The sequence below is a fragment of the Perca fluviatilis genome, chromosome 10 (genome assembly GCF_010015445.1).
Source record: "Perca fluviatilis chromosome 10, GENO_Pfluv_1.0, whole genome shotgun sequence".
Classification (NCBI taxonomy): domain Eukaryota; kingdom Metazoa; phylum Chordata; class Actinopteri; order Perciformes; family Percidae; genus Perca; species Perca fluviatilis.
Genome location: NC_053121.1, coordinates 15,598,019 through 15,620,425, shown reverse-complemented (window position 1 = coordinate 15,620,425; position 22,407 = coordinate 15,598,019). Strand labels below are relative to the sequence as shown.

Below are 22,407 nucleotides of genomic sequence, written 5' to 3'. Positions count from 1 at the left end.
TAAAATAAAATAATAAAATAAGTTAAAGTCACATTAACAAAAAAAGCTACAAACTTCTTGTAATTACAACATAATAACTAGAGGACTATCCTTTGAATAGGTTCTTAAAGTAAGTACTGACAGATGTACAGGATCACCCACCACATTAGTAGACATATTTATTTAGTTTTACAGTCTTGTGTCATACTAACCTGTCAGTACAACATCCTACATAGTCAAGGTGATAGAGGGCCTGCAATGTCCCTTACAGCAACTCCTCAGGGTGAAAAGAAAACTTAAGCCACATTCATCACAGGTTCATAGACTGCCATCTGTAGGACTCCAGACAGAAGTTCAAATGAGGCAACACTGAACTGTTTGAGTACACATGCAACTGTTTCTAAAAATAAACATTTCACATATCTTATGATCTATATATTTTAAGATTTATCATAGTAATTAAAAGGAGGCAAGAAAAATAAGACAGTGGAAATTAAAGATACAGTTTCACTTCAGTATCCCCTTATCAAAGTAAGAAATGAATGTAATTCCGAACTGAGATGTTTCACTGCAGACATTTTAACATGTCATAGCCACAGGGAATAACTAAATGCAGTCATGGTTAATGTTATTATTAACACCTGTGCTTTTCCTGCTATGACAAATCAAACTCTGTCATCTCCTATACTTTCCCAGTGTCAGTGTCCACATTAAGAATACTTTTATCATATAAATTTCAGTCCAGTACAGACTCCTGGATGCTCACTTCTTACATCCCATGATTACAACTAGTGTGATTCTGCACAGCCGCTTTGTTGAAGGGAAAATAGTGTGATAACTCTGTGTTAGATATCAGATCATTCAACTCAAAAAGTGAAAGGCTTGCAAGAGAACTGAAAATTAGGTGGCATATAGTAAGGTTTGGGAGCTCAGCTCAGCTGAGCAGTTTCCCTTAGACAACTCTCCTCTCTTTTTTATGGATTTGTGTTGCCAAATATAAATTACACCAAGATAAAGAATAGTATGATAATCATTTATTGTTAAATTGAACTAAGTTGCTGTGGATAGCTAAATTAACTACAAGGTAGCCAGTGAACCATGTCAAAATACTGTGTACTGGATACTCTTTTCATTTTTCATTTATTTTGCATGGATTAAATTATAAACCTCTGTGATTCCTGCTGCACCTATGCATCTATTAACTTGAAATATAGCGCTTATAACCTCTCTGTGCTCAATTCAGGATGATTTAGCTAGTCCTCATTTTGCTGTCCACCCAGTAAAGTGAAAGTCTTCATTAAGACACAAGAGGCCGCTCTTGAGGTGAAAAGGGCGAAAGTCAGCGCACAGTGGTTTCCTCGTTTGACAGCAGGGGCTTGTTTTACAGCACAAAACAACAAGGATGAAGATTCCTATGGACGATGCGGCAACAGAGATAATCGAGTTTAGCTGAAAGGCCATCAGCTTTATCTCTATCTCCCGGTGTGCGCTCCGAAATTAACGCCAGGCAATTTGAATATCGACTCAACTGCAGATGAATGTCGGTGCCTTAGCTAAGTGCCCCTGCATTTGTTGTTGTTAGCTGCTAATGCTAACCATATAAGTTGCGAGCTAGCTGGCCTAGCAAGCTAATAGTTAAAGCGAGGAACAGATAATTAGCCGCATATGTTTGATTTACTTAATGCTGTCCGACGAGTAAACTCGGCGTTGTGTAGCTGATGGAGCCAGTTAACCTTGGCTTCATTTGTTCAAGAACTGCAGCTTTGGTTAAGTCTTTAAAGTACCAACCGTAGTAGTTAGTTACCTAGCTAGTTAGCCTGCCAGTTAGCCACCACTATCTTCGGAAGAATGAGTAGAAAACACCGTCACTTTAAAGGAGCCGAAGTCAGCTGCTGCGTAAAATACTTTTTATTTGGATTCAACATTTTATTCTGGGTAAGTAAATACAGTCTGTGTATGGTTTGTCTGTCGATATCATAAGTAAGTAACGCTAATGTTGCTTACTTAAAGTCTCAATATTCTGGTAAAGTTAGCTTAACGTTAGCACTGTTGATGTTGGCGAATTTTAACTTAAAGATCCCTTAAGTGTCAGTAATACACATATAATTTAAGTTACTAAAGAAGTATTAAATCAGCTTTTCTCCTGCCATGTGTTGTTGTTGTTGTTGTTGTTGTTTATGTGTGGTAACTTGTATAACTTGAGTGTCCTAGAGGAAGTTACTAGCTAGCTAATTAACGTTACTTTTTGGCGAAGGATAGTAGCTAGTCAGGTGTGCTATAATTCTTGTATTCTTGTAATTCTTTTAGCAGACGTCCACTTTTTCCCAAGTGGTTTTCTTTATTGGCCTTTGGGCAGCTGCAACTTTTCCTTTTGATGAAACTCTGAAATTAACTTTTGGCGTTAAGCTAGCTAAGTCACAAATATAACCAGTCGCTTTAAATACTTCATTGGCTAACTAACGTTAAAGTTTCTAGAATAGTGTGATGGCTGTATTATCTTTAAGAGTAGCTAGCTGGTGACGAGACAATTACACAGACAAAAGCTGGGCTGGTGCTAGTTTCTTTCCCTGCTCTGACTTGGCAGTAAGGATTGGTACCATTGTGTTTAAGTTTGAGAAATGACATGTGTCCTCTGTATTGTTAGACCAGTGGCAAGTGAGCCCACATCTCCTTCACAATGCCCCCATATTTATCCCTCCACAGTCTGAAAAGTTCCTCTGTTCAGTTTCCTTCACCCCACTCTCCTCACCCATCTGCATTGCATCTGGGCGGCTGGTGTATTATAATGTCTGTGGGTGAAGGAATGGCGTGTCTGTCTGCCCCAGAGGGTCTTCCCACACACTGTTGGAAGGAAAAGGCTACACGGGCCTGAATACCACCCAGCCCTGCTCTTTTCAAGCACCCCTTTTCACTCCATCCACCATTATAATGCTCCGGCTCTGTGGGACAGCATTGTTTCTTTCACTCACACACCCACTAACGCACAAAGAGGGATGGTGATAACAAAGACTGGGGGTGGGAGTGGGGGACGACGACCGGGTGTGATTCTGTGTTTTCTCCACTCATATGCTTGTTCTGGCGGACTCATCAGGCACATGGGATCTGCATGCAACTGGATCTCTTCCTATTCCTCGTCCTTTTGTCACCACCTTTTCATTTCTCAACACTCCCCTTCAAAATGTAGGACGAGTATCACACTATAATCTCGGTCATGTTTATTGTGTGAAACCAAGGTGATATGAACTGCCAAACATGTCACAGGCCAGAGTCTTTTTTTTTTTTTTTTTTTTTTTTTTTTTTTTAAATGCACTAATTCATTTTACAATTGGCCTCACAAATGAAAAGTTCTGTCATTCAATATGACTGAGTAATTAAACAGGAAATATTGAGTCATAGGGCTGTAGTGTTGTGTCTGACTCATATTGGATTCTTTCAGACTGTTTTGATACTCAGGCCAAGCTAACAGTCCGGGGTCTAAGCTCTCTGTAAAACTGTAGAACAAGTTCCGGCTCGCTGGTTGTTTCCGTTCATAATTGCTAGAAGATGTTCTCTTGTCTGTGGTGCTGCGAAACAGGATTTGACAGACACGATAGTGCATTGCCGAGATACAGAGAGATGAGGTTTATTCTCTACAAATCAACCCATTTGTCTTTCCCATAGTGATCTTGTCAGGCTTGAAAATGCAGCCTAAATTGAGACAGAATGCTTGTAAGACCCTAAATTTTGTGAACAAAATAGAGCAGTAAAACCTAGTGCCTCCTTTTCTGTGTGAATTCTTCCAGCAACTGAGCTCACTGTTAACAGCCAGACGTTCTCACCCAAGAACGACGTACCGTTCTCTCGTCCTTACAATAGACACCTTCCTCACATCCACTTAATTAATCATATTTTTGTTGCCTGAGCTGCTGAAATGTTTGGAAGCTCTGCCTGCTGTAATTAAGACCTTGTTAAGCTGTAACCAGGTTGCTGAGTTGGTTGGATGCAGGCTGTGTGTAGCCAGCTACAGTTATAAGTGTCTAAAAGGAACATTGGGTTATCACATCGAAGGTGGACAGCTGTAAAGAACCAAGTGTGAATGCAGCCATTTCATCCAACACGTCACTCAAGCCATTTAGAGATTGACTGGGATTCATGTTTCCACCTGCTGTGTGTATGCATCTCTGATTGCAATGGAAGAAATCCTAGTAGACTTTTGCCTGTGCGTAAAGTAGAGCTGAAATAATAAGATGATTACTCAATTTGTTGATCTATAAATTAAATTAGCTGGTTACAGCTTCTCAAATGGGAGCATTTGATACTTTTCTTTGTCTAATGGAATTGCTATATGAATATATTGGGTTTTTGGACTTTTGATCAAACAAAAGAAGAATTTGAATACGTCGCCTTGGGCTCTGGGAAATCAGAACGGCCATTTTCACTTTTTACAGACAACTTCAAAGAACGCACACGTAGGAAACCTCGTGAATTAACCTGCAACATGTCAGCTGTTTGGAAATTCTTCAGCATGTGTGAAGAAGACAAAAAATAATAAAGATAGAAAATAAATGTGTGTGTGTGTGTGTGTGTGTGTGTGTGTGTGTGTGTGTGTGTGTGTGTGTGTGTGTGTGTGTGTGTGTGTGTGTGTGTGTGTGTGTGTGTGTGTGTGTGTGTGTGTGTGTGTGTGTGTGTGTGTGTGTGTGTGCTGTAAATTGGTTAGAAAAAAATGAAATCGGAATCGGCTGAAATCGGTATCAGCAGGTCAAACTCAATGGGAAATCGGAATCAGCCTAGAAAATTGTAATCGGTGCATCTCTAGTTACATGCTGTGTTGTAATTAATCAGCCAAATTCATACATTGATTTTGCAGTATCAAGTGTTGAGAAGTGTGACTGCAACAATCGGTGTAAGCTTCACATTTTATTCACCCTGTTGCCAATGCCATTGATATCATATCGTCAAGAATGGCTGCGTTCACACGGCCGGCCACATTAGAGATTCGGCTTTTTAAGGGAGTCAGTGAAAGGGCAGTCCCACTTGAGTAAGTCTATACTCTGTGTATTTGTATGTGTCCAGGCAGCGTGGAGCTTGGTTTGTCTGCTAGTTAGTTGAGGTTAATGGGATCAGCTGGCTCAGGGAGGCATCTTCTCAAGTGTTGATAATCTCTCTGTCCACATGGAGAAGGAAGCCCTCGCTCTGGGACAACACATCTTGCGGCAGCACTTGACAAAAAGATAACCTGAAAATCCTAATTTGAATAACGAGGCGTATACAGGGACATCTAGTTCCAGACTTTGTTTATTTGCTTAGGGATAAAAGGGAGATAAATTAGATAGAATGATACAAATGTAAGTAAGGGAAACGAATGACTTACTAGAGCAGGTGAGATTTAAAGCAACAAATCCTGATGGGCTTTTAAAACATCTTATCTCCCAATAAACAGAAGCAATGAAGTATAAACCAAGCAAGAAGAAAGATGCAGTACTGTGCTTTTCTTGGTTTTACTGTTGAATTGACAAGGAGATAAATATTATGTGGGTCTCATGTAAAATTTGCATTTTTATGTTTAATTTTTTGCACTTAGTTTTTTTATTTACTGCTCACTTAAAAGCACAGATTATCTGTACAACATCGTAGTCTCAGGGTAGCATTGACAGAGTTTAGCACAGGTAGTGTGTTTCGATGCCACCAAGTGACCTGAATTTGAACCTGGTACCCACACTGTGGGATAAGTTAGATAAAAGGAAATAACGCAAGCACTGTACAAAGGCAGGTTAAGTTCAGTTGTACTCATTCAGTCAAATTCACTTTGATCGAAATTTTTAACCTTTTTTTTTGGGGAGAAAAGTTTTTTTTTTGCTATACAAATGCTTACATGTTAAATAGTGTTAGGCTTAACAAATTCACAGCTTAGTGATACTTTGAAGTAACAGTAGGTCTAGTCTCTTTTAATAGTGTGATCAAAATGAAAATGCATTTAGTTGAGCTTCATTTTTCGTTTGTGCTTAAATTGACTACATTTTAGTTGTGAATTTTAAGTTTTGTTCAGCAGTCTGGCCTAAAAAGGAGTGTTACATTCTACTCGTCTAGTAGTTTCCAAAAAGGGTCTCAATTATTGAGTGTTTTTTATAAATAAAGTTAATGGAGCTATTCAGTGGGAGAGAAACACATTGTGAAATAGTGGAAGAAATAGTAAGCCAAAATGGCAAGGTACCAGGCATAGATACCTCCCATAGCTGTCTCACTTAATGCTGCCTTCCAAGGTTGCCTCAAGTTATAGCACTGGGAAATGCAACTTGATGTGCATTTAGGTATTTTTGACCGGAATTAATACATGTAGAAGTACAAACCCCAATTCCAATGAAGTTGGGACGTTGTGTAAAACTTAAATAAAAACAGAATACAGTGATTTGCAAATCCTTTTCAATCTATAATTGAATTTATAAATTTTTTTGCAAATATTGACTCATTTCTGATAACTGATAACAATCTGGATGGTCCTTTTCCTCTTTGTCCCGGAGGACATGACGTCCATGATTTCCAAAAACTAATTAAAATGTGGACTTGTCGGACCACAGCATACTTTTCCACTTTGCGTCAGTCCATCCCAGATGAGCTCGGGTCCCAGAGAAGCCGGCAGCATTTCTGGGTGTTGATGGCTTTCGCTTTGCATGGTAGACTTTTAACTTGTAGATGTGTTAACTGACGATGGTTTTCCGAAGTGTTCCTGAGCCCACTTGGTAATAGCCGTTACATAATAATGTTGGTTTTTAATGCAGTGCCGCCTAAGGGATCGAAGGTCAGGGGCATTCAGTGTTGGTTTTCGGCCTTGCTGCTTACGTGCAGAGATTTCTCCAGATTCCATTGATCTTTTGGTAATGTTATGGACTGTAGATGATGAAATCCCTAAATTCCTTTATTCTAAATTCCTTCCTTAAACTGTTGGACTATTTGCTCACGCAGGTGTTCACAAAGTGGTGAACCTCGCCCCATCCTTGCTTGTGAACCACTGATCCTTTTGGGGTTGCTCTTTTTTATACCTAATCATGACACTCACCAATTACCCTGTTCACCTGTGGAATGTTCCAAACAGGTGTTTTTTTTTTTTTTTTTTAAGCATTCCTCAACTTTCCCAGCTTTTTTGGAATGTGTTACAGGCATCAAATTCAAAATGAGTGAATATTTGCAAAAAAACAAAACAAAGTTTATCAGTTTGAACTTTAAATATCTTGTCTTTGTCGTGTATTAAATTGAATATAGGTTGAAAAGGATTTGCAAATCATTGTATTTTGTTTTTATTTACGTTTTACACAACGTCCCAACTTCATTGGAATTTGGGTTTGTACTTCTCTGGTGTCCAGCTGTTTTTTTTTATTTTTTATTTTAAAAGCACCAGAGTGAATAGGGATAATTTTTCTTTCTGCCTCATTGGATAGTTCACAGGAGAGATGGGAAATGACGGTGCGATGCGTCCGTATTGAACCACCAGGGTGTCTTGTAATTAAATGTTTGCATTAGCCATAAGTAGTTGTGTATGTATTTTAAGTACCTATAATTAACATGGACTGCTGCACGATAAACTGTAATGACACAGCCTACCATCAGTCAGTATGGATTCTGTGCTCTTTGTTCTCTATATGTTGCATTTCTGCCACTCCAGTATCACCAGAAATGTCTGCTCTCCCCACATTATAGCAGTCAGTTTTGAAGCACTCGACGCCATTTCTAGATCTTGGTAATGTTCCCGCTCAAGCTGTTCTTAATGATCTCTGGCTAATTATGACAAATTTAAATGTTTCCCAAGTGTATCAATGGTAGATAATATTAACCATTGTTAAGGAAATACACGCTTTTATGTGAGCAGATATTACCCATCCAATTTAATCAACTCTTCCTGGTTTCCTGTTGACGAAGGCTGTCTGAAGCTGGTCTTCATAGCGCAGTATAAATTATATCCCTGTTCTAATTTTCCCAATTAAGAATCCAAGAATATTGGCAACATTTAGAGATTTTCTTTTGGTTTAAAATGAAAATAGTTATTACATGTTTATATAATTAATTGTGAATAAGCATTCACTACTGGTAATTAACCAGAATATCTAAAGAACCATAACATGTAACGTTCTACTTTTAGATGGAGCTGTGTAGTAGTACGTTTCCAGGCTGTAACGTGAGAGTTGTTTTCTCTCTCTGTGTCTTTGTCCCCTCCTTTTTAATCTACGTGGATTATTTAAAGTCCGATGCTAAATGGTTCATTACTCTTACTCTGTCAATCTAATCTCTCCTACGTGATCGCCACATGTTTACCTCGGCTCTTCCTGCATGTCACTTTCCATCTGAAGCCACCACACCCTTCACTACAACATTTTATGTAACCAGCAGGCCAACCCTGCAGCAACCGCTCACAGTTGCTGTTGTCGTGTTGCATACTGTCACATTGTTGGACTTGTTATGCGTGCTGACGGATTGCCATCAGTTTACCTGCTTCCCCAGATTTAATCAGCTTCTCAACAATATGATTTAATCCAATTTCAATGGCGCTATTATATTTCAGGCTCTGCCATTATAGTTAAGTTCATTACCGTCCCAAATCTCCAAGGAATGACATTTTGTGGCAGTTAGGCAGTTGAGTAGACAATAACATTATAGGAGTAAAACCAAACTACCCAGAAGTGATGATTTTCTTTACTTGCAGGCTTTCTGGTTAGTATAAGCTATAAACTATAAACTATATAAGTATAAACTATAAACTGTTGTTTTCTTGAATGTCGTTTCTTTACATAGGGTGGTCCGGTACTGTGGCCATCTCAAGCAGTGACCCAGTTCTCTTTTGAAGTTCTCTCATTTTAATCTGTGAGTCTTGCCTCCATCCATCCTTCACTGGGACAGGAGGCTAATGCCAAAGGGATTTTCCTTAACTCTCAGGATATCAGATTCTCCAGCCCCTTAAGCGGCCCAGTGCAATGACTCTTACCTGCAATAACCTACATATGTAATGATTCACTCTGTTCACAGCAAGCTCCGACATCTTCTCAGAAGTCAGTTTTGTTAAAGGTTCCTAAAGCCAATGTTCTCAATTAGCTTTTTCCTATAAATTATGATGGAGTTCTACATGAGCACACTTTTATCTGCCTGTTTTAGAAGAATACTGGTTATGTTCACTGAGAGATTTGACTGTGCCCTTCTCGTGTGTTTGATGTGGGTGAGGCTGTTGGAAAAGGGTGATATCATGGATTACTATGGATCAATCAGAGTTTAACAACAGACAGGTTGTGTGCATATGTTGCCAGGGAGACACACTGTAAATCAAAAGTGAACGCACCACATCCACATTTTTCTGATAGACCGTTCTATTATTTGTCACTGAGAAAGTTTTTTTTTTTTTTTTCTATCTTTAACTTTAGTTGATGCTTATTAAGTCTAAAATATTTTTCTTCATTATTTTACCGTTGCTTTCCGTCTGACAGTCAAGCCTCTGTGCTTTGTTTTACAGTTACTAGGAGCTGCATTCTTGGGCATAGGCCTGTGGGCATGGGCGGAGAAGGTAAGTATCAACACATGCACACAAACACATACTGTTGAAGTACAACAGCATAGCTAAAATTCTTCTCTATATTCCAGCGGGAATAAGATGGAAGTACAATTTGCAGGCGAGAGATTAGATGAAAACAGGGCTTTTAAGAGAAGTGGCGTGGAAAATAGAGGCACTATTCCTGTAATGCTTTGTAGCACTTAAAGGCATATTGCATGATAATAGTCCTGGTAAACATGTCATGCTTGACTCTTAGGAAATAAATGATGTTGCTGCACCCTATGTGTGATTTGTGGCTGTTGAAGCTAGTGATAGGCATAGCTACAAATAAGGAGCCATAAGGCCAACATTGCCAACTCATTTGACGCATAGTCACCAGGAATTTAATGCCTCTGCCTGTCGCAAAATGAATGCCTCAAATTTGCATGGGAGCTACTTATTGTTTATTTACCACAGTATACCAGCTACAAAGATCAGATGCTACCATTAGCCTCTCATGTGCAGTGGATCATGGCCACATTTAAAACTCCTTCCAATTGAGTTAACAGTCAATTTGTTCATTAATTAGCTAGAAATTGTACCAGTCTGTTCAGTAAATGCTGCACCAGCGTGGAAGCATGTACTGATTCGTTACGTCTGGTCATGAACTTTGTGCAAATAGGCCTGCACCGGAGTACCTTGGTGGAACAGCATGAATAATTTAAAGGGATTAGGCCGAATGATGAATAGCGGGTACTGGAAAGGCATAATGGTGAGTTTGGGTCTCGGTGACTAAGATGATTAGTTTCTAGCCTGCTGCGTTCAGCCAGAAAACAGCCAGGCTACATTGTTTCTGGGCTTTATGCTTAAATTCAAATGAAGGCACTTCATTCTGCATGAGTGCCATAAAAACACAATAATGCTGTTATGCCTCTATCCTATAGCTGTCCCTTAGCTCAGTGCAGTTGAAGCTGAACTTAAACAGTATGAGATTTCAGCTTCTCGGACTTTAGCTGCAAGTGTTTGACATGTGCACTATATGTGACATGCAAACAGGATGTCAGAACTGAAAGAGCAGGCGCCCACATTTACCCTGGTGGGATCAAATGCACGAACACGGAACACACGTTATAGATGAACACTTGCTGAAACATGCTTTTTTTACACACAAAACTGCACCTCTTTCCAATGTGCTACCCTGTGACATTGACTCATCGTCCAGGGAGCCCATTCTTTGACATCAGGGTGTCATTTCAGAATCGGAATCAGTTTTAATGGCCAAGTAAGTGTGACACACATACAAGGAATTTGACCCCTGGCTTTTTGTTGCTCTCAAAGTACATGCACAGAAATAGACATACGGCTAAAAAAAAGGACAACAAAGCTGAACAAGGTAAACATTAACAAGATAATTGTGTGAATGAGAGGCAGGGAGGATGCAGACCAGAGACTGACAGGAAAAAATGTTGGATACACTTTGGCCCAGAGGCTGTGAGGGCAGGATGTGCAGAGAGGAAGGACAGATGTCCGTTTGTGAATGTTTGCTGAAGGCTCTGAACTGTGCCTCTTCTGATAAATGTTACTAGTTTCATAGGTTGGACAGAGATCTGCCAGAGAGTGAAATTGTGTTGTAGATAAATAGATCAAAAAACCCTCTGGGGCTCTCTTATTGTATTTAGGAAGCAACAGACTTGGTAGATACCATTCTAATCAAATAACAGTATTGCCTTTTTAATAGATTGTTATGCTGTGCTTCTGCATTTCTGAACAGAGCAACCCCAGCTGGTCTCTTGGCTGTGTGATTAGTTAAATTAGTTAAAAATTTCTTTTTGATACCACAATCTCTTCTCAAGGTTAACGGTGTGTTTTTGAAGAGTGAGGGTTTTTGATGGGACCTTTGTAATAGACCTACTAAGGTTTGATTTTGGACATATTCTAGTCAGAATATTAACCACTCTCTTTTGTCTTTTTTTCCCTTTCCCTCAGGGCGTGCTGGCCAATCTGTCAACCATTACAGACCTAGGGGGCTTCGACCCTGTGTGGCTCTTCATCGTCGTAGGAGGGGTCATGTTCATCCTGGGCTTTGCTGGCTGTATTGGAGCACTCAGAGAGAACACTTCCCTGCTCAAATTTGTAAGCCAAGCTCCCGACTTCTCCAACGCAGACACCGTTTTCACCCACTTCACACCCCCCTATTTCTGCAGTTCACACCAGATGAGCCTGTCACAGCAGCAGGTGTCACTTTGTCTCACCCAAGCCAAATGCTGGTTGCATGGCACAAATATGTGTTATCTCCTCACTAAACCAAGTCCTGTTTCATCAGAAAGCAGTGATCAGAAACACTGATCTGTTTGGGTTCAGCTGTATCGATAACTACATGTGACTGACGGAGACAAACTTGTCTTGTTGCTGGCTGCGATTCTGAGTAGCTATTAAGTCCAGCCGGTGTCCATTAGCAGCAGTAAGTCAGGCGTCCGAGCGAGGAGCTAATGTGGCTTTTGTGCATTTATCATTAGCCCTGTCTCCTCCTACATTTACTGTAAAGGGAAAATATAATGGCACCTCTGGGACTGCGTTTTTTGTTGCCACACTCTCACTCAGCAAATCAGGACAGGCCCTACAACCAGACCTACACAGGGACATTAAATCAGAGTTGTTGCTTTTTCATTATTTTACAAGAAATGCTTGAATGAAGAAACACGTTGTTAGTGTTCTGATCCTTTCAGAAAACAGGATTCTCTTTGGCACACCCAGATCCTCTGATTGAAGTGACAGATTTATTGTTTAAGTGCTTGTGTTTTTAATGTTTGTTTGTGTTGTGTACTTCCCAGTTTTCCGTGTTCCTGGGTTTGATCTTCTTCTTGGAGCTCACTGCGGGGATCCTTGCCTTCGTCTTTAAGGACTGGATCAAAGACCAGCTCAACTTTTTTATCAACAATAATGTCAAGGCCTACCGCGATGACATAGACTTGCAGAATCTCATTGACTTTGCCCAGGAATATGTGAGTCCACACCTACTGGCTATAACTTGTGTGTCACTAACAGTAAAACGTTTCTTAGCTGGAAGGAGTCACTCCCTTCTTTAGAAAGGTTGTTGTTTATATGAGTTTCAATCAGCTTAGCTAAGTTCTGGGCAGAGAGGAGACTGAGTCAGCCACTGCAATTGTGGATTAAATCTTGTGATTAATGTGATTGTATTTCCCTCAAATGATTATCCAATTACATGAACGAGACAGTTTAGATAATTGGCTCCCGGGTGTAAACACTGGGCTCTGTCATGGCGCACTGTAAAGGCGATTAGATCTGCTGTTGTCTCGCCATTTGTGTCTCACTATCTGTAGTCTCTACCCGCCACAGTAAGCTGGCTACCCACCCAAGCTGTCCTGAGCCAGGTTTCAAGACCAGATCAGAGAAAATAAATCTGTTCGTTAACTGGAGTTGGCTGCCTAATCTCTGCCTGTTGTTGCTGATGTCTCAGTGGTCGTGCTGCGGAGCTCACGGGCCCGACGACTGGAACCTGAACATCTACTTCAACTGCACTGACCTGAACCCCAGTAGGGAACGCTGTGGAGTCCCCTTCTCCTGCTGTGTCAAAGACCCGGCCGTGAGTCATTCAACCATAGTAATGCATGATTAATCAGGCATGATTATATATCATTATTTGAATTCATAATCTAGAGCTATGTAAGCTATTAGTCGATCAGCAGAAAATTAATCGGCAACTATCTTGATAATCAAATAATAGTTTGTCATTTTTTTTACATTTTTCACCCATTTTCTGGCATTTTATAGACAAAAAGATTAATCGTGAAAATAATCTGCAGATTAACCGATAATGAAAAGAAACCTGAGTTGTAGCCCTAAACTAGTTTTTTATTTTTTTTAGCATTCTAATTCATTTTGAGGGCTTGTAGAATTGAATTCAGAAAATAGTTGGAAAAATGGACATGATGGAGTACAAAAGAGTATTTTGGCTTTTTCAGACAAATAATGACTCCAATATATAGCTATATAATACATACACATAATACATTATTCTGGAGCCATACTCAGTTGACCCATTGTCTTATCAACACGTTGTTATAAAGTTAATTGATGAAGCAGGCAGTTCTTAATTTATTTCTCCTCTCGTCACTCCGACATGTCAAACACTGTGAACAGTTGTTGAAATGGAGAGGATTCTCACATTTTTGTATTGTTCTTACAGGAGGATGTGATCAACACGCAGTGTGGTTATGATGTTCGGCTTCAAGGGGTTTGTATCTCTGGTCTCTAATAGTGCGTTCCATTTACCTCGGAACTTGGAATCCGAAGCTGGGAACGACGTCCCACCCGAGTTGAATGCGTTCCGTTTACAAGTCTGATTTTTTTGTTGTGTGGTTAGCTCTAGCCAGGTTAGCCATTGTTAGCAATACCAGTTTATAACAACGCATTAAGCTGTTTTTTGTGCATACCAACAGCGTAACAACAGGTCCACAGAGAGAAGTTGGACCAGGACTGTGTGTACGACTGATTGATAACACAGAAGTGCTTACAACTGTATGTTACTACAGCTTTCATTACTGTTGATTCACTAGGCAGCCATGTTGGATTTTTAGCTCGGGGTACTCTGTGATTGTCCGAGGTCAGGGAGCGTTTCCGACTTTGACCTCGGAAAATCCGACTTCCGAGTACAAATGGAACGCACTATAACACTTCTGTAGATCTCTAGGACTCTCTATATACTTAACCCTATATTTGTTTTACTTCGCTCTCCAGTTATTCTTATTCTCTAAGACCTAGCTTTATTGTTATTTTTCAAATAAATCGAGATTTAAAAAGTCTTTAAAAATGATAGCAGCAGAACCAAAACGAGCTGATTGACAAGCTGCAAGCCTGTTTGATTGAAACAATCTAAGCATTCGTGGAGGGTGGAGTGGCGATCAGGTTCATTTGTTTTAGGCTTGATTGCTTGTCTCAAACCCCCCAGTAAAAATGGATTAATGGTTTAAATAAAATTACATTGATTGGAACCAGTCAAATTGAGATTTTACACATTACACATTTTAGATGTGGAAGAATTTCCTTTTTTGTTTTAAAACACACAAAATAGAAGTGTACCTAGAAACATTTGGCCAATGCAGCAGACACAGAGAATGTATAGGGTTAAGTCGCACACAGGCTCCTCTTCGTGCTTCTTGCCTTAATAACAGATTGTTCTTCTAACAGGGATAATTAGGCTCCAGTTATAGCCTAGAGAGCAGCCTTACTACACTCTGTAATTGGTGACTCAGTGGGTTATGCCAGTCCGTTCCCTTTTCCTCTGTGTGTGGGTGTGGTGGTTACAACTCACTGCACTGCAGTCGGAAAGATTGCTGTTGCTAGGCACACTGCAATACGGTGAACCACCTGCCACTGAGTTGGTATAAATTCATTTTTTCTTTGTGCTCTTCTGCTAACGCCCTGGCCTTGACATTTTGCTGAAACTATCAGGGATGTGCAGTAAGTTTCTATCCAGCTTATTTATGGAGTGCATGCTGGGCAAGAGGAAGAGACATGTGGAGGACAGCAGCACAAAAAAAGGCAGAGGGCTGAAATAGCTTTAGAGGAAGTTCACAGCCAGAACAACATTGCATTTCCTGCTTTTTTTTTATTGGCTGCCAAGGGGTTCCCTTTACCTCTGATTGGTTGACAGCTAGCTTTCAGGTTTTGCAAAGAGAACAAAGGGTTTGTCTGGTTGACTTGTCTTGAAGAGTAACAAAGAGAGCATTGTATAGGGTCCTGTTGACACCCATTTTAGTCCCCTTGCAGCTCTAAATTACCCCATTTTATGTCCATCTCTGAATAGACCATGTACATCATCGTTTGAAATTGACAACATAAACAGCCAGCTGTCCGGTAACAGGAAACAGCTTCTGCCTGTTTGTTCAGCCCTGACAGGGTCCTTTTAGAGACTGAATACACTGCCTTGATATTCTCCATGATGTCCAGACACTGACGCACTGTAATCTACGATTGACTCAGCCATCACTCTCTCCTCATGCCCTCCTCAGCAGTGAAGGAGTCACTGGGCAAAATGCTATCTGTGTATCTTTGCTTTGTTCAGCATTAGTCATAGGTAAGAGTTCAGATGCTTGTTTAAATCAGGCAAAAGGCCAATGTCCTTTCTGGAATCTGATCATTCTAATGTGGTTTTAAGAAACAATGTATTCACTCTTAATTTTAATTTACTTCTAATCTTTTTTTGTTTGTTTTCAAAAAAAAAAAAGGACCTGGACCGGCAGAAATATATCCATACCAAGGGCTGTGTGGGACAGTTCGAGAAATGGCTTCAGGACAACCTTATCATTGTAGCTGGAATCTTTGTTGGTATTGCACTTTTGCAGGTAAGATATGTTTTTCTTCTTGCAAACATTTACATGAGGAAACCTATTGCATTTGAAATGAGGTGTTTACCTAAAAGTAGCAATATGTCTGGGTTCTGAATTTCTATCACTGCCATCTCATGGTGACAACGGGTAACATCAAGCAAACCCCTGCAATACAGAAGTCTGCTCTTTTTGGAACTGTAACATCTGATCTCATTTTCTCTAAGCAACACTTAACCTATTGTCCTGTGTGTGTTCCTCTGCAGATTTTTGGTATCTGCCTTGCTCAAAACCTGGTGAGTGATGTCAAAGCTGTCAAAGCCAACTGGTGATAGGAGAGCTGAAGTGAGGGAGACACCCTGCCCCTTAGGCCCAGCCAGGTCAACACAGCACACAAAGAGTCCTGCCCGGCTGAGGACGGAGAGCCGACAACCTTCAACGCTGTCTTCTTTGCCGTTGAGCTAAGCAGCACATTCACACTCTCACACTTGCATACGTGCAGACACAAAGAGTTTACTTCCCTGTTTATCAGTGACACTTGAATGAGGAAAAGAATATCCCACACAAACCAAACAGTCAACACTTTGTCTGCTGGGATTTTAACCCAAATATACAGAGGACGGTCCTGCCTACTTCATAGTTAGATTCTTTTTTTTCTTTTTTTTCTTTTTCTGATTTTTGTTCTTTGGACAAGTGTATGTATGGGGCGCAGTTGCACAAGAACTCCTGTCAACTGGGAGATTGGAAGCCATGGATGAAACAAAACAAAAAAAGACAGTAAGTCAAGCGTTGCATTGTCACAGAGCCTCTGTCCACTCAGCGAGGGATTGAACACCTCCGCCTACAACATGCTTGTCCCCACTTCCTTCTGTAGGGAATCGTGGGTGGCTGGCCAGTCGGCTAACAAATGCATTGATTCCTCTTGTGTGTCGTTTTTCTCTCCCATGGTGACCTTTTTATGACCGCTGAAAAGACTCTGAACACTGGCTGGTCAAATCTGCAACTTCAAACCATTTCAGGGGATTTCAATTCTAACTCAAAATGTAAGAAGTGCCATTAATTTCCTGTGATATCTTTGTCTCCTTTCTGATCTTTACATGGAATTTCTGCACCCCGCCCCACAATACCTCAGGGCCTGGCCGAAAAGATATGCTTTCTGCCACCGGTTAAAAGCATATCTATTTTTTTCCATCCATGTCTGTTGAATTTAGATGGACTAACTTAATGCAGAAAACACTGACAGATCCTCGAAAGTCACCCTGTTTGCCCTGCAGTGATTGTATTATCCGTTGATTTACTGAAGGATGTTGTATTGTATTATATGGGATGGCCTGGTGTGGTTAGGATCGTAGGACTAGGCTATACAGGGAAATGGGTTTAATGATAGTTGAGATTGTTTATCTCTGAGCATCCCTAAGGCACATGGGATTGCTGGTTTTGGGCCTTTTTTACTTGACTTATGTTACCACATTTGTCTTATATTTTGTCCTATATTGAAATAAGAATATTTGTCTGTTTATAGATGTCCTTTATTCATCCTTTTATTTCCTGTCCTTTCATAGGCACACATTTTCATTCTGGGTTCATTGTTTGACTTCACCAGGCACCCGTTTTACCTCTGACAGTCAACTGCGAAATAGCTTCTTATTGTTGACCAAATAATATCAGCTGGCCACAAGCGAACTGCCAAGGTTTTGTCTGGCTACAATTGTGATTTTATTAGGAATGCCGGGAAAAAAGAAATAGCATTTCTAGATAGCCAAAATGTGAATTTATTGTCCCTTTTTATGTGGGAAATGCCAGTTGAAATGAGAAGTCAAACGCAAATTAAAAATGTTTATAATATCGCTTTTTTATCTTTTAATTTAATGCCGCGTCTTTTGTTTGGACTGGTTTTTAAATAGAATAGTAAAAACACGCTGTTACCTTTTTCGATATTAGCAAAAGCCTCAATATATAACATGAATGCTGCTTTAACGTTTATTAGATTATTGATAACAAGCTAACAACAAGTCTAACATGATGGCATTTAAACAATTTGCTATGTTGTTATTGTTTCCAGGCTGAGAAAATATTCTGATTATTTGTTCTTTCTCAAGTTTACAATTTGTACTCATGTCGACATTTGTTGTTAATTATCCAAAAAATACTTTTGGATTCCATCATACAGTTAGTCGCCCTCACAGCTTGTCATCTTCGTTCATGATCTTCGCGACACGATATCGTTTCTGATCATATGACTGGGTTGACTTGATACTTTTGTACATTTCTGTCTGCATTTGACCACTACAGTTGTTTCTGGTTGTAGCAGTATCCTTCAGATACACAGCATAGGCATGATTTGGGTGGGGTTTACCAGGCCATATACAGACACACTCAGACCAACAACAAAAAGAATGTCTTGGATTGCAATGCACAGAAGTTGAAAGATGAGTAGCATTAATATTCTGTGAGCAGTACACCAAAGCTGTTCCTGCTTCACGGAGTCTGTCTGTAGAATATAGATATGTATTGGCTATATATATATGGAGCTCGTTCAGTAACGGCACCTTATGATCTGCTGTGCTCACATGTTGCTTTCACCCACATGCTCCCTCTTCAAAACACTACCTGATCTGACTGCACCGGTTTCAAAGCCTGTCATTTTTATGTATTTTTACACACGGCTTGTTTTGAAAAAAGAGAAACGCAACACAATTATTTGAATTTAGGTGTCATGAATGTGCAACTCGAATAGATCCAGAGGAGGAGCACAACGCATCTTATTGACTTCTCTCAGTTGAAATGGGTGAGTTTGCATAGGCGAGGCTCATTCTTCTCAGCGCTGTAGTAATCAGTGAGTTAGAGCCTCAAGCAATGTGAGAAAACAGACATTTTTTTTCCCACCCCTTTCAGATCAAATGTAGAAACATTTACAGGATAAAGCGCAACTTACAGCTGCCTGATATAACATGATTTCTCTCTGTTTATTCTAAATGTGTGTGTGTGTGGGCTTCTTTGATTTCACTAACTGTTGTATATCAATTTGTCCCCACCCAAGTCTAGAAGATCAGGATGAAACCAGTGTTTATTTTCTCTCCATACCTTTTCTAGCTTAATCTTTTGAAAAGTAGGTTGAAACGGATGATGTGTGATTAATTAGTTCAACAAATCTTTGAAGTTTTAACACTTTTCTTAAATCACCCTTAATTGGAAGTGTCTGCTCAGAGTCTTGGACACCCCTTTCCCCTCATAACAAAAAAAAAACACAAACCCCTCTGCTTATGCATGCGAGACGATTCTATGTGGTACATGATAAAATGGTGTGCTGCTGCCTTTTGAGTGATTCTGAGGATCTGGCTGAAGGCAGTTGGATGCCACGGGGGTGTCAGTTCTGCTGCAGTACAGAGCTACAGCTCTTAAACAAAAAGCACTCCTGCTCTATCTCTGCAGCCACCACTGTGTCTGGATGGATATGCCAGTAATCAGATAGTAACCTTGGTAATAAGGACAATAATGCCATAATAATCTGTTATAGCAGTGTGGCTTTAATATACATATACTCTACAAAGGTGACTTTCTGGAGTATGTATGTTTGTTTTTAACAGCGTTGGGTGATTCTGGTTTTTGTATTCTTGTATTAATGCAGGGGAAAGGAGGAGGGAGAAAACAATGCTAATTATGCTTTGTCCTGTATTGTAATGGCCTTGCATTATGAAACGCCCTCTTAATTTCTCTGCTGTCCCTGTGGGCAGTTAAATCATTCCCAAGGAGGAGCCTTACGCATAGGATGAATGTATAAGTCTGTATCAGCACGGACCTACTGCTCCACGCTCAGTCAGACATTCTTGGTCCCCTTGTACAGTGCTATGCACAAGACAAGTGAAGCTTAGGAATGTGAAATAAAGTGTTGTCTTTACTTCTAGATGTCATTCTGTTATTTTATTTTTTTCTTTTTGTTTTTTATTTGCTCTAGTGAGCATGACAGCAGATGAGCATTCCATTTCTTCTGTTTGCAGGTGTGTGTGCAGACCTTATATGCAATCACAAAGAATTGAAATCATCAGAAACAACCAGTTAAACCATGTTTTAATTCTCAATCTCTTCTTCAGTAGCTTTAAACAATGTGGATGATGAAGATTTTGTCCAGGTTTTGATAATTCTTTGTTGATTATAAAACATTTTGCTACATGTGCATTTATGAATGGTTTGACTTAACTTTAAAAAACAAAAATCCTTTATGCATATAAATACAAAGTCATTGTCACTATCCTGTGATTCTTTTCAAGCTTTGACATCTGCTAATGTCATCATTTCTCTGGATTTCTTTTCTTACACAAGTGAGCAGCACATGAGACATTTGTAGGGCTGTACCGAATAGTTCGAAGCTTCGTTCATAACGTTGACCAGGCGGTTCTCATGAACCATTCGTACATATAGCTACGAAAAGTAACGCACTCTAACTCGTATTCCACATATTTATTGCTGCATGGACTACATTGACTGCAGCTGTATAGGAGCGATGTGGTCCACAGTAGAGGATGGATACCCGAGCCCAACGGGACCCAACGGGTATGGACAGATATTTAGAAATGAGGTTTGGGTTCGGGTCGGGCTCGGTCACATCAGCGCGATAAGACATTGAACATTTAAAATTTAAAACCGCTTATAATGTAGGTAGCCAATGGGCTACTGGGTTTTACTTGATGCAAAGGTTCGTTTTTGTAATTAAAATAAATTTAAAATATGAGAAAAAAAAATGAGATTTTAACTGTCGGGCTCTGACATAAATATCTTAATGCCTGTCGGGCTCGGGTCGGGTTTTTCGGACAGAAAAATGCGGCCCGAGCCGCACTCTCGTCCACAGGGCTTTTAAGAGGGGGGTGGAGTTGTGTCCCTGGGGGAAAAAACAAGATTTGCATCGTAACACTTAACATGCGTTCCCTGGGTGAAAGTCTTGTGTTTTCTAGGGGTACTATGGGGACTGGTGTTTTAATCCAAACCACACTCTTATTTCTAATCTGAACTAGTCGTTTTGGTGCCTAAACTAAACTGTCGCCGGCGCATGACGATCACCTTTTGTCGGCCCAACTCAACTGCAACTGCTTAAACAAGCGGACCTCACGGTGCTCGGTTCCCGGCTCACCGTAACATTTTCTCAGCTAAATGTAACTGTAAAGACAGCTTATCGTAACTGGTTGTCACATGAGTAGTTTGGTAGGTTATCATACCCATTGTTGTGCATACGTTTTCATACGATATCGTTCAAACTCGATCATGAGAATGCAAATTCTAAATGTAACCTTTGAATGCTGCGCAGCTTTTTTGTTAGTTTTGCTTGTCTATTCATTCTGTTTATGAATGTCATGTCTGCACAGTTGCAGATAAAGATGAGGCTACACTAATATTACGAGTGTTATACTATTTGTAGAATTAGATGCTAGTGGTGTCTGCGTCGGATTGTTTGTTACTTGTGTGATCCACACATTTCCAGTAATTCCAGAGCGTTGTTCCTGTCGTAGCATAATTTTGCTATAAGCCTAAGGGTGCCTTATTTCGTTGAATTAGCCCGTTGCCTGACGAAACTGGTGTTATATTTATTAAAGAAAGTTGATTTAATAAAAAAAAAGACTAATCATTTAATCCAATGAATCCCTTTTATTTAAATTAAGGATTTTGTTAGAGGATTTTTTTTTTTTTAGGCCGATGTCATAAAATATGACAACAGACATACAAAGCTTAATTCCAAAACCTCAATAGAAGCTTTGAATCCAACAAAAACATTATATTCGGTACAGCCCTATTCACAATCTTTGTGTGCAGACGCTGGTCTTGTCAGAGCACAGAGGAGCAGCATAGTTGAAAAAAATTAAACCGCAATATCGCAGTTGTTAGTACTGATATTTCCATACCAGTTTGTGATTTGAACAAGAAGACGCAATCTGACTGGAACACAAAAGCGTTTTAAGTTGAAGATGGGTTTACAGTTTTAGTATTTAACGATCTTTTAGCCACACAGAAACCACTATGAATATCCATTTGTTCAGCTGGGCAACAAGACCAGTTTTCTCAGTTTTACTTACAGTCTGTAAGTACAGTTTTTAGTTGTCTCGATTTCAGCGTACAACAAAGAAAACCATGTGATCTATCCATTCTCTCAGTTTAGACCTGTCCACTCGGATGGGTAGCCTTGTAAAGAAATGTTGTAAATGAAAACTGTGGGACATTGTCTGTTACACTGTACATTGTGTTAAAATATGCCTCTTTCATATATTAAAGGATTTATGATAACCGGAGTGTTTTTCTCTTCTTTTTTTTAACTCAATCAATCATGGACAGTAATCACATTTATGCAAGTGCTGCATTTACAATTTTGACACCATTGTACTTAAATATTTTCACTACTTTATACCTTTACTGCTTTTACTGTATTTGATGTGTAGTTACTGATCAATTTACAGATTAAAATATTTCTCATGATCACCTCCTAAAAAATTCCACTCCTTCCAAATTTACTCCTCAACGCAGCGAGCCCGGGTTCGACTCCGACCTGCGGCCCTTTGCTGCATGTCATTCCCCGTTCATATCTTCATCTGTCCTGTCAGAAATAAAGGC

At 39.9% G+C, this 22,407-nt stretch overlaps 1 protein-coding gene across 2 annotated transcripts; it reads left to right on the top strand.

Moving 5' to 3' along the window:
- Positions 1–1,317: 1,317 nt before the first annotated feature.
- On the top strand, positions 1,318–22,083 carry tspan17 (tetraspanin 17). 2 transcript variants are annotated; one of them, XM_039813271.1, is made up of 8 exons: positions 1,318–1,914; positions 9,449–9,499; positions 11,453–11,599; positions 12,298–12,468; positions 12,945–13,070; positions 13,674–13,721; positions 15,715–15,831; positions 16,080–22,083. In XM_039813271.1, the coding sequence occupies exons 1-8, from the start codon at positions 1,828–1,830 to the stop codon at positions 16,143–16,145; spliced, it is 813 nt and encodes a 270-aa protein (XP_039669205.1). In that variant the 5' UTR covers positions 1,318–1,827; the 3' UTR covers positions 16,146–22,083. The 2 variants fall into 2 exon arrangements, 1 of the variants encoding a protein (XP_039669205.1); XR_005640446.1 differs by lacking the exon at positions 16,080–22,083 and having other exon boundaries at positions 13,674–15,563; positions 15,715–15,822.
- Positions 22,084–22,407: the final 324 nt, after the last annotated feature.

Coding starts and splice junctions, on each gene's coding strand:
- tspan17 (XM_039813271.1), top strand. CDS start 1,828: ATGAGTAGAAAACACCGTCACTTTAAAGGAGCCGAAGTCAGCTGCTGC. Junction 1,915..9,448: donor GATTCAACATTTTATTCTGG/GTAAGTAAATAC, acceptor TTTGTTTTACAG/TTACTAGGAGCTGCATTCTT. Junction 13,071..13,673: donor GCTGTGTCAAAGACCCGGCC/GTGAGTCATTCA, acceptor TTGTTCTTACAG/GAGGATGTGATCAACACGCA.